We start from the raw sequence: 12,636 nt of genomic DNA, 5'->3' as shown, positions 1-12,636 counted from the left end.
TCAGGACCCTAAGATCCAAAGCCAGCCACCCGAACCGCGAAGCCAATGCCAGGCTTAGTTCTGATCCCCGAGGTACCCCACTACTTACATCCTCCCAGCCAGACCAACTCACAATCATTCTTTGGTTCCTATCACCAATCCAGTTAGCTACGCTAACAACCACACAACACGCCTTCACCTTGGCTCACAACCTCCGATGGGATACCTTATCAAATACCTTCTGAAAGTCAAGATATACGATGTCCACTGGCCATTCATTGCACTTCTCTCATCAACCAAATCAGAAACTTCATAGAACTCCAATAAATTTGTTCAACATTTCCCTTTAGTAAATCCGTGCCGAATACCTTAACGGTAGACCCGTGAATTGAAACACGAACCTGCAGTTTTGCAGCACTTTGGCTCCGAATTGTCAAATTGCACGGAATCTCGCCCCGATTGCCCATACACACAGAGGAGTAAGGTAATTGTTTTACTCCGTCTGCCTGTATGGCAGTCAAAATTGAAAATCATTCCAAACAGGAAAGTTCCTGTTTCTAAGAACGTCATATAGGACACAAACAACAAGCATGAATAACGAACTTAATGTGTTAAATATGGTGGTGTAAAAGCAGTTGCATCAACAACGGTAAACTTCTGAAAAAAAAAAAACACTTTTTTTATTCAACCTTTAAAACCTTTATTTTATTTAAATTTAGTTATATACTTGAACATTGAAGAAAACAAATCACCTTGTTGTCACTTCCAAAACCTCCAGTTTAGCAGGACTTGCACAAAACATTATGCTATTTTACACCATCTCGACCAATCAAAATTTCCGCTCATGGTTTCCACCCTGGGGACTAGAGATTCATCCAAAATTGCAGCTCGAGGGAAATATAGATCGTGCTTGGGAAGGCAATGCAAGAATTTAAAAGACCCTTCCCATGTTGTTTTTCTCAATACTGCATGGGGTAAGGTGTTCTATGAACTCCAGTTCACAAGCTCTTTCTCTCTTCACTCCAACCACAATATCGATTTCCTCATCTAACGAAAGCATTGTGTGCTTTTGCTTTCCCCATGTAGAGGAAACCCATTGGTTCTGTGTCTCGCTAACTGCAGCCATTATGTGCTGGCACATGGTACAAATGGCTGAATTACCTGGACTTTCCCATTGTGAATAGCGTGCTCATGAATAATTAATAACCACTGAAAGCGTTCAGATAATCCAGGTGTTTGATCACTGGAGTCCACTGTAGTTTGAAATTATTCAAATAGTTCCCCAATTAATGTCTCCAACACCTGCCTAACCAGTGAAGTTAAGCTAACAGGCTTATAGTTATCAAATAATTATCTGGAACCTTTATTAAATAACGGTGTTACAATTCTTTGATACTCTCCAATCCTCTGCTACCTGTCCTGACTTCATCGAGCTGTTAAAGATATCCACTAATACCATGCTTATCTGCTCTTCCACCTCCTGCAATAGAGCATTATCTACTCCTATATTTGGATCTCTTCTGAAAGCCCTCACTCACCTCCAAGATAGATTTTTTTCAGTTATTGAAAGTTCTCCTGGCTGTTCCTGTGTAAATGTAGAAGCAAAAAAGAAACAAACAAAAAAAAACACTTTAATAATCCTGCCATTACATACTGCCATTACATAAACACCCCACTTAACCCCTTACATACTGTTATGTTTAATATTCTTGTCTCTGTCCTTTTCGTATTCCCTTTTGGCCTGCCGAGCTATTTTCTTAACTAGTCACCATTTCCTCCGATACTGATGCGAGTCAGACTCTAGTCTTGTTGTTTTGTACTTGATAAATGCCTTCTGCTTAATATCCCTAATTACAGTACCTACCTCTCTACTCGATCACCAGGATCTCTGTGCCTCTACCTTAACATCGCTGGAATACACCCACCCTGCACCCGACATATTTGTCCTTGAAGGTTGCCCATTTTTCTGATGCAGATTAATCTTCCATCAGCAAGAGAAGAAAAAGTGGAGAACAAAGTGAATTCGAAATCCATTTTGGCACATTGACAGAGGGAATTTTGCTGTTGTTTATTAACTTTCAGAATCGGCTCGACATTAAACTGAACAGGCCGAGCTTGATCTTACCTTGAATAAACGCGATCTCATCAGGAATCAGATGTGGAGTTGCGGCCGATATTACACTTGGTTGCGAGACCTCCATAGAAGGCCAGGTGTTGTAAAGAGCTGAGCGGTGCTCGGATTGTCACCTGCAAGCTTCCTTGCCTCTGAGGAAAAACTGCCATCCTGGTGTAGTGCTGAAGCTTCAAGCTGGCAGTTCTTTAATGTGAATGTTATTTCGGCCTCCATAATCTCTAAATGAGCCATATCATTGTGTACAGGTACCCTGGCTAAATTTTCTGCCTCAAGATGAAATTAGAAATGCAAGTCGATAACTATGAAAAGGTAATGTGGATTTCAATTTGATCAAGTCAATCTAAGAATTCAGTAAGTATATACTGTATATATTTGAATTGAGAAAGTTAATTTGGTGTGCATAAATCACAAGAATGATGGGGGCCAAATGGCCTATCCCAAATAGCCGTCCTTAAAAGCCAACCGCCGGAAGTTTACCTACATCCATGTGGCTGTGCTACCTGGAATTTTAAAATAAAGGCTTGGGGCTCAGGGGGTGGGGGGAGGGGAAAATCACTTTTACCCATTATGTTTGCAAAAAGAAAGAAAAAAAAGTTGTTGATAAACTTTCACCGAGCAGGTATGTGTATATTTCCCACGTTCAAACTGATCCTCGAATCATGTGAAAATGAAAACATGGCTTTCCCACTTTACTGCTGTGCAAGTACTGCAAGCATCCTTTGCTAATGATTAGACCGCCAATTGGACAATTCAGGACGAAACTCGCATCTCGCTGTGCCATAGTGAACGCACCTACAGTATCTTCATTCAACAGACACCTACAGTCACCAGTGAGGGGGGGGGGGAGAGAACCCTATGACCATATCCAAGTTTATTGTATTTCCTCGTCAAGCGAACGCAATTTGTTAGCAAAAATAAATAAATCAACGAACCGATCTTTTCTCTATTTAGTATGAAATTTACCGAGTGAAGATGATACACTCTGGTTTGATAGTGGATCCAACTTTAAGACAGCCATTCAATCCCTGCGATACAATGTCAGAGCCAAATATATGGGGATATGGTTTTACACTCATATTGATGGAAAGAATGAAATAAAATGATAAATTTACCACAAGAGGCTTTTGGGAAAGTAGTAAAGTCCCATCGACAATGTAACTTGGCTCAAGAGATGCAAGGTGATCATGCAAATTAAATTAATATGATGGACGGGAGTGTTCATGCATTTCCTCTACCCGTTAACATTCCCTCATATGATGTACATGAGATCATTTTCAAGACGCTTTATGAACTAGTTTTTAATACAGAAGAACAAAAATAATAATAAAAAAAAAAGGTAAAAATATTTCACCATCACAATTTCATCCTTCTTCAAAGAAAAATACAGCCAAAAAGCTTAGCAAAATAAATGAATGTTGCTGATAAAGGGTTTCATCATAAAAGAGCCAATTAATACAAAACTTTGAAATATACATCCACTTATCATAAGGATGGAAAGTAGATGTATACTGCATTAGGAAACCATCTTCGTGCTCCACTTCCTCACTTGTATGAAACGTATTAACTTCAGTGTATAACTGCTTTTAACCAGTTTAAATGCTGTGTAAACACCAGTTTGATTAATGATGGCATGCATGTGTTAATATGATAATGAAAATGAATTTTCAATATTTCCCCAACAAGAGCACTACCAGCAGCTTCAACCTGTCTCCTAAAATCATTTCCCTTCCAGTCTCAACACCTTTATGCACTGCAATGGCTGTCCGCATCTCACAGCCGACAGCTGAGAAACTTATTATGCCTCAAGTTGAAGAAGTGACTGGGTTAAAGCCATATCTTCAGGCATATCCAATATGTCGTGTTCCTTGAGAGAGCTGTTCGTGGTCTTCACCTCTAGCGCCACTCACACACGGGTCTTCAACTTCCAGCCCCGTGGCCCCGGCAGCGCCCAGTCGGCCTGTGGCCTGTCCAGAATCGCGTGCTGCCCGGTGAAGCTTCTCCAAGAAATCCGGCATGCCTAATGAGATGAAATGGGGAGAGGACATGAGGGAGGATTAAAATAAATTACACCCATCTTCCCTCCCCAGTGCTCACCAAGATAAGCAGGTTAATCTCACAAGCTCCATGTTTCAAAGGATCAAAGAAAAAACAAGCAGTCATAGACTGGTACTTACGAAATTGTCAACTTGACCTCTGACCTTGTCTAATAAAAGCTGTCTCTAGAGAAGGTAGCGACGCAACCCAGAAGTTTCTACGATGATTCTGTATCAAACCATCAAAAATCGTAACGTCGACCGAAGCAAAAATCTCCATTTCTCCACGCAATTATACCTTAACGTAACTCAACGACGCGTCTGCTCGAACGCACTGCATCATGGGACGGCCCGGGACGCGCGAGTGAAATATTTTTATACAATCTTAAAACGTCTCCAAAACATCCGATTTTTACCAGAATTTCGACAACCGAGTTTTAAGCGTCCTAAGCGATCGCAAAAACCGAAGACAAAATTAAAATCGAAGTTAAAACGAACTCGTAACGTCGAGCGAAGCAAAAATACTCCATTTCTCCATGTGAATTTACGGAATTATGTTTGACTTCACCGTGACCTTGACCTTTGACCGATTTTGACCAAAATCTAATCAGCACTAGCCATCACCCTCCTGAATCACGTGGTGTAATTTGACATTGGTAGCTTCTTCCATTCTCGAGTTATTGTGCATACAAACAAACAAACAAACAAACAGACAAGCAGTCATAGACTGGTACTTACAAAATCGTCAACTTGACCTCTGACCTTGTCTAATAAAAGCTGTCTCTGGAGAAGGTTGCGACGAAAACCAGAAGTTTCTACGACGACTCTGTACCAAACCATCAAAAATCGAATGTTTGACCTCACTGTGACCTTGACCGTTAACCGATTTTGACCAAAATCTAATCAGCACTAACCATCACCCTCCTGAATCACGTGGTGTAATTTGACATTGGTAGCTTCTTCCGTTCTCGAGTTATCGTGCCTACAAACAAACAATCAAACAAACAATCAAGCAGTCATAGACTGGTACTTAAGAAATCGTCAACTTGACCTCTGACCTTGTCTCATAAAAGCTGTCTCTCGAGAAGGTAGCGACGTAAACTAGAAGTTTCTACAATGATTCTGTACCAAATCATCAAAAATCGAATGTTTTGGATGTTTTACCTCACTGTGACCTTGACCTTTGACCGATTTTGACCAAAATCTAATCAGCGCGAGCCACCACCCTCCTGAATCACGTGGTGTAATTTGACATTGGTTGCTTCTTCCGTTCTCGAGTTATCATTTTTTGGATGTTTGACCTCACTGTGACCTTGACCTTTGACCGATTTTGACCAAAATCTAATCAGCACTTGCCATCACCCTTCTGAATCACGTGGTGTAATTTGACATTGGTAGCTTCTTCCGTTCTCGAGTTATCGTGCCTACAAACAAACAAACAAACAAACATACAAACAAACAAACGGAAGTCATCAATATACTTACGAAATCTTAAGATTTCGTAAGTAATAAATAAAAGTCACTCACCACTCGACACCATCCAGCTGATGCAGTAATGTGGGAAAACAGTCTGAGGATCATCTGTGTAAGTCAGCAGGTAATCAAAGCCAATCTGTAAGTAGAAATTTCAATTGTACAATTTGAATTAAAATAAAATAAAATTTAAAAAAAGATCATTTTCCAGCTGACAACCAATGCGGTTAACAACGGAAACAACCAGTTTCTTCAAGTGGCCCCGGAGTGACCCCATAAATGATCCATGATTGCGACCGACAAGTCCCTGTATCTGCATCTTCTCCTATCCCTCTGTTTCAGCACTTCTATCAAGTTAACACATTTTATGCATGCAAAAACATAAATAATGAAAGAAATAAAATACACCTTTCCCATCAAGTTGTCCATTCTTTCAAGAGGATGCTGTTCATCATAATCACATCAGTCACTAGTACACAAAGACAATTTCCATGGGTTAAACAAAAATAAGAATTAACAAGAGCTCAAGTGAGCACAATATACGCCCGAACAAGAAGGTATATACAGAATTGTGCAACTACATGGAAAAGAGCATCCTGGTTGCCATGGCAACCACTTTAGATGACGAACGTATGTCACGACACACCGTCTCCACAGTCTGTATCTATGTACCAAATATGAAACGTGAAAGTTGAAAACTTTGGGAGTTAGAGTGCGGACAGGAATGGACAGGACAGACAGACAGACGGACGACCGGTATCACATAATACGCCCCAATATATATATATATATATATATATATATATATATATATATATATATATATATATATATATATATATATATATATATATATATATATATATATATATATATATATATATATATATATATATATATATATATATATATATATATCGGGCGTATAAAAAGTGGGTAATGTGAATGCTGGAATTGTTGTGTGCAAAGTGGGAACAATTGCTCCCGACCCCAAACAAGCCATTCTTAAGAGTGAAAAATGGGTAAAGGAACTTCAAATAAAACTTTTTTCTGTTCCTCTTCTTCCCTTTCTCTTCCCTTTCTAAGGAGCGAGGCCGAAAGGTCGAAAACTTCTGCCCTACCTTGAACACAATACTCCACCACTTCCCTCTGTCCTCAGTCAACTCTCCACTCTCCAAGCACCCCCACCTTTCCATTGATATCCCTCTTCACACAATCTTCCCATATCAACCATGGTCTGTCTCTTCCTCAGACTTCGCTTCCTCAACCCAACCATTCTCTGTTCCCCCATCTGCACCATGTGACCAGCCAACTTCAGCTGGCTTCTTACCAATCTGCCCGTCAAGCTCATCTGCACACCATTATCCTCCCTCAGTTCATCCATCCTTCTTCTATCCACCCTCTTGACTCAGTGGTTCTCACAGACCCGTAGCCTCTATTGTTGTCTCTCTGTCAGTGCCACCAGACTGTAAAGGTAGGCTGGCATTACACGACACCAGAACATTCCCTTTTAATTCCCTTGATATTTTTCTGCCATCACTCCCTCCACCTTCATCCATGCATTCGCACCCTCTCGTACCTCTGCGTCCGACCTCCATCCCCGGTCACTGTGCCCCCAAGATACTCAATAAATAAAGTAATTAAAAGATCCCCCATAAAGAGAGACAAACTAGTTTAGATGGATGTACTTTTGGAAGGGAAATAAGCAGCTTGGAAATGGGACAAAAGGTATTGAAGCCAACATACCTCATCGAATGAGTGGTGTGCCCGAATGACCATATGAGATTCGTAGGAGCGGACACGCACATACTTGGGGTGCTCGGGTGCTGAAGGGTGTTCCACAGACCTATAACCATGACATACACAGCGGCACATTTGGAAAATTGGACAACATTCAAATGGTACAAATGCTAATTATGTATGCTTTAAAAAAAATTAAAATGGTATTAATACGCAATTTACAGAATTATGTCGACTCGAGAGTGGCGAGAGCAGAAGAGAGGAAGTGGTGATGAAGCATGTAAAACAGCTTACCGAGATCATTATCAAGGCTTTGAATTTTTATTTGCATCCAAGTAAGTGCAACTCACGGCCTACGGTGCGTGCCAGACAACTTGCTGGTGAGAGTAACAGGATTAAACGTGATAAAAGTATCTGCGGAGACTTGAAGAGGGAGGGTGGTCCATATCACACGAAGACAAGTGTTTGTATAATTTAAACTAAATGTCTTGCTTATTTGTAAAGCATTCGCAGAATACCCTCCCAATGGGCAACATTGCTCCAAGCATGCACATGTTCTTCTGACACATCCCTTTACTGTATTTGGGCGGTGTATAGGCAACAGACCGCTGCCTAAATCACTCCTAAAAATAAAAATAACCCGTGTTACATACACGAAGAGAAAAACATGCATACTGCTCATGTGCAAATATATTACACTGTGGTTATATAGCTTTGAAAATTCCAAATGCACTCCCCCCTTCAATCCCAACGGAAGAAAATGGCAAGATGGGCGGGGGGGGGGGGGAATTACACGTTTTAAAACTTGATGGAATGAAAGGAATCCTGCACATGCACAACTTCAGGGTGTCCTCATTAATCTCCGAAGTTCCTTGGTCAAATCCTCTCCGAAGAATAGATCGCACGCACGCACACCTCCATTTTATACACACGAGGATCTAAGCCTGAAGGAATCTAAAGGGGTACCAAAACTGATACAAAACGACAATGAAAAAGAAAACCTTCATTGGAAACAAACAAGAAAGACGTCATGAGAGCACGATACTTGCGAAGTCCTGAAACAATAGTTGGGGGTTGAATTCAGTGACCTGACATGCAAATCCTCTTCAAATTTCAAGTCTCAGTCTCAGTCTCCTATGGTAGCTTGGTTGCTGGGTAGCTATCATTTCTTGGAGCGTGGCCATGCCGCTGATGCTGTGCCCCTCTCCCAGTACACTGGTACTCATTTCGCCGACCTCGGAAGCATGACAGGCTGAGTCGACTCCAGCTGGTGTTAATTCAGCAGCCAATGGGGCTTGAACTCAGGACCCTAGGATCCCAAGCGGCCACCCGAACCACTCAGCCAACACCAAGCCAATCGGATGAAAATGGATTTTAGAAAATCGACAAAGTTGTTGGCCTTTGGCCTTTTGGCCAATGTTGACCTCAAAAAATAATTGGTGGTTGAATTCAGTAAGCTGGTATGCAAATCCTCTTCAAATTTCAACTCAATCAAATGCGAAATTGAGCATTTTAGAAATTTCACCCAAGTTGTTGACCTTTGGCCTTTGTTGACCTCAAAAATAATGGGTGGTTTAATTCAGTGACATGATATGCAAACCCAGTTCAAACTTCAAGTTAATCAGATTAAAAATGAGGATTTTAGAAATTGTGAACAGCATGCGAAGCCCATCTTACCGAGAAACCAACACCATGACTTTCTTCGTGGAGTCTGTATGCCATCGGCGCACGTAAACATAATCCCGTGCATACATAGGATACTGTTGAACAGGCAGAGGGGGGAAAAAAAGTCAGAACAAACAAAAACGGAGAGGTGAAGCTTTGCCAACACAAGTCACTCGGTGGATTTGAAGGTGTACGAAGTGTGTAAACAGTTTTAAGCAAAACTTTCGAGAGTAATAGAGGTGATTGAAAAGACGGTTCAAAAAAAAATAAGAAGACAAAAGACAGAATAAAACAGAAGAGAGACCAAGTAAATGTAAAAGTAAAGATGAGAAGGCTAAAGTACAAGGAAAGAGGGGGAAATGGGCAGAGAATGAAAAGGAAGTGCAAATTTACAAGTTTACAAGGTGATTATTAGAGGTGAACTGAACAGTGGCTTTACTGGAAATTGTGTGACCCAGTGAACAACTTCCGATCCGCTGGTCAAGTCTCGGTCCAGAATGTCCAGCTTGATGACCAACTCATCCCATCGCTTGCGGTAATCAGTATCAATCTGCGGGGGTGTGTGTGTGTGTGTGTGGTCACGAATGAACGAATGAATGGAATGGCGGAACACTAGTAAACACGGTCCCAAATTGGGGATGCTCATTATATAAAACATTCTTGGTCACGCATGCATGCGCGCACAGTTAAAAATGTACCTGAACATTGAGGAACTGCCGTGGAGTGATGTCTGTATATGTTCCAAAGACTGCAAAAAAAGCAACAAAAATACTATACAATATCCTCAACGTAATCATAAAATGAGGAAAAACAAACGAGAGTTCCTAGAACATGATACCCCACGCAGTGTTCATATTCAAGTACGTACTTCAATTTTAATAAAACAATGATTTTTAAGATCGTTTACAAAAAAAACCCCAAAAAACCCGAAAGTTTAGCGCAAGTAAAGCAGGCTTATACTCCACTCGTCTACACTGTAATAAGATGACGTCGAGTCAAAGTTTAGGAGATGGAAGCTTGATTGATCACCATTGAATGTCGCGTCAATCAGCATCGTCCACAGCCATAATCGACAGACTCTTCTTCACCCCAGTACTGCACCTTCTCACATGCCACGCCAAGCCACGCCACGCCCTCTCATGCAATATAATCAATACACAACACGATTCTTGGAAGTATGATGAAGGCGATTTGTGTTTCACAGTGTTCAAGTATGTAATTCAATTGAAATAAAGGTTTAAAAGGCGTATACGTACATCGATTCCAGGTTTTACCGCCGTTTTACCCAGTGTCTATTGCATCACGCCACATTAGTTATCCGTGTCGGCTGTATACTGTCCATTATGGAATCATTAAAAACAGTGAGTTTCCTGTTTGGAATGATTTTCCATTTTGTCTGACTGCCACGCAAGGTAGAGTAAAAATATTATCTCACTCCCTCTCTGCGCAATCGGGACGAATTCAAAGCCAAGGTACGGTAAAACAAAAGACGCGTCTTCCTATTTGTATTCAAAACATAACGTTCAATTTAAACAAGTTGTTCCTCCATCATAAACTGATCAGATGGACGGACATGACCAAATTGGTTAACCACGCTTCATACTTCCCGTGCATGGGGTAACAATCAAGTGCACACTTCTGTCACTTCGTTCAATATCCTGCACAGAGGAAATGTTTTTCTTTCCATAGTACAGGGTGGGGCATTTATATCTGACACATTTGCAATCTTTCAAGTCGGAAGCAGTCTTGGCATAACCAATTATTGTTTTCTTTGTTTTACAGATAATACTTGAAAGTTTTTAAATTTTTTTAAAATGCAATGAGCATGCCAATTTCACAAACAAGGTCGTCATGACAGATGAGGCACACTTTGATTTGGCAGATTTAAGTCCATCGGATTTCTTCCGATGGGGATTTCTGAAGAGCAAAGTTCACAAGGAACATCCAACATCGATCGATGAATTGAAGGCAAACATCACTGCAAAAATCCGCTCTATTGATCAAGAGACATTGCTTGCGGTAATGAACATGATGATCCGCTGTCGTGAATGCACGAATTTCAAAGGGGCCCATTTGTCTGATGTAATTTTTAAGAAATAAAGAATCAAAATTGATTTTCAAAACTGGAAGTATGTGCCCTATATGTTGTATAGAAATTGTATTTTATTTGGTTTAGAAACGATAAAGTTATAAGTATAATAAAACAGTCAGATATAAACGCCCCAATTTGTATGTAAGCCTCACAGGACCTTGTACATATAACAAACAATACAAGACAAGGGCAGTGCAAGTGATCAGTGTCCTTTTACAGCACGAGTTACAAGGACATCAGGAGACAATTGACGCGTCACACCAGTACAAAGGATTATGAAGCTGGGATCAAGAGAATCATGAGGGATGCAAAATAGGCAAACCAAAAATTATCCTGAAACATGTCTGTCTTAGCATAAAACCAAAAGTTAAGCAATTTGAATCAATCGGTCATAGAGCGTTGGTTTTGCCAAAGCAGCTTCTTAGCTCGGGATAGATCCCCAGACAGATTGCCACTCCAACGCAGGAAGTCGGAGCAGGAATTATGTTTATTTTCAGGCCGCCAATGATAGCTCACCTACTCTTCACTGAGGGCACTGTGCGATATATAATTTAAGGTCCACCAACCAACGTTGGCAGATGGGATGCCAGTTTAACACCCGAGGGAGGGCACACGCATTGATGAATCACCCTGCTTGTGAAAGACCATGATAGATGACAATTCTTATGCCTGGATCAGGATTCAAACCCAGGCTAGACAGCCCAGAAGCAAGTGCATGTGTCTCTCGGCCATTCTGCCAGCCCTTAACTTCAAGTTACTAATCGATAATAAGGAAATAAAATGTTATCTGGAATGCTGTATTTTGGTTATCGCTCGTAACAAATTCAAAACTGTTTGTTTTCGCAACAAGAAAGAAAAAAACACGCAAGGCAGTGCAACAGATGACAATCTGTTGGTGGTTTTACGCATAAAAGAGATTATACATTTTTACAAGTTGTTTCCTGCCAGGTTTTATGCAGCGATTGAAGATCTTTCACCTCTAATTACCATACATTGTGGTTGAGGGACAAGAATGGGATGGATGCCACACTGAAGAAATTTCTGAAGAGGAACATGCATTTGACAAATATGATCACCGCCATAAATTTTTTAATCTGGACCAATATAGCACCGCTTCAAACTGATTGTTGTATCCAGCGAGACTTACCACGGTACTGGTACAAGGGTCCCGTTTCCAAAGGCCGACGCCATAGTTTGAAGGACGGCTTGCTGATCACTGTCTCCCAGCTTGGTGCCAAGCTCCTGGCTGCAGTGGGTTGAAAGACTTGCTGGTCTAACGAAGAAAACTCCGCTACACATCTGCACAGAAATATTGAAATGTATAAAGGAGTGGTGACGACATCGGAAGGAGTGGTGATGACGACCACCCCCCTCCCCCCCCCCATTATGTATTTGTAATTATGCAACTGCTGTCACATCTGCATATGTACTTTGTGGATGTGCATGCATGGGTCAGTTCATAAGGGTTAGAGAGTAGAAACCACGTGTCCCATACCCCTTCTTCCCTACATCCCATTATT

At 41.0% G+C, this 12,636-nt stretch overlaps 1 protein-coding gene across 4 annotated transcripts in view; it reads right to left on the bottom strand.

Moving 5' to 3' along the window:
* Positions 1–3,381: 3,381 nt before the first annotated feature.
* The window catches only part of LOC147027779 (stAR-related lipid transfer protein 7, mitochondrial-like), a 40,600-nt gene continuing 31,345 nt past the window's right edge, over positions 3,382–12,636 (bottom strand). For all 4 annotated transcript variants that reach the window (XM_085877360.1, XM_085877357.1, XM_085877359.1 and 1 more), the window contains 7 exons: positions 12,264–12,415; positions 9,723–9,772; positions 9,464–9,574; positions 9,037–9,119; positions 7,366–7,465; positions 5,674–5,758; positions 3,382–4,130 (listed from right to left, as the gene is read on the bottom strand). In XM_085877360.1, the coding sequence (XP_085733486.1) occupies positions 3,952–4,130; positions 5,674–5,758; positions 7,366–7,465; positions 9,037–9,119; positions 9,464–9,574; positions 9,723–9,772; positions 12,264–12,415 (760 nt within the window). In that variant the 3' untranslated portion in view covers positions 3,382–3,951. The remainder of the gene's footprint in view (positions 4,131–5,673; positions 5,759–7,365; positions 7,466–9,036; positions 9,120–9,463; positions 9,575–9,722; positions 9,773–12,263; positions 12,416–12,636) is intronic.

The sequence above is a fragment of the Eptatretus burgeri genome, chromosome 4 (genome assembly GCF_056783735.1).
Source record: "Eptatretus burgeri isolate ZD-2024b chromosome 4, Ebu_testis_v1, whole genome shotgun sequence".
NCBI classification, from domain to species: domain Eukaryota; kingdom Metazoa; phylum Chordata; class Myxini; order Myxiniformes; family Myxinidae; genus Eptatretus; species Eptatretus burgeri.
The sequence above is the reverse complement of the archived record's forward strand: the minus strand, read 5'-3'. Positions and strand labels throughout refer to the sequence as shown.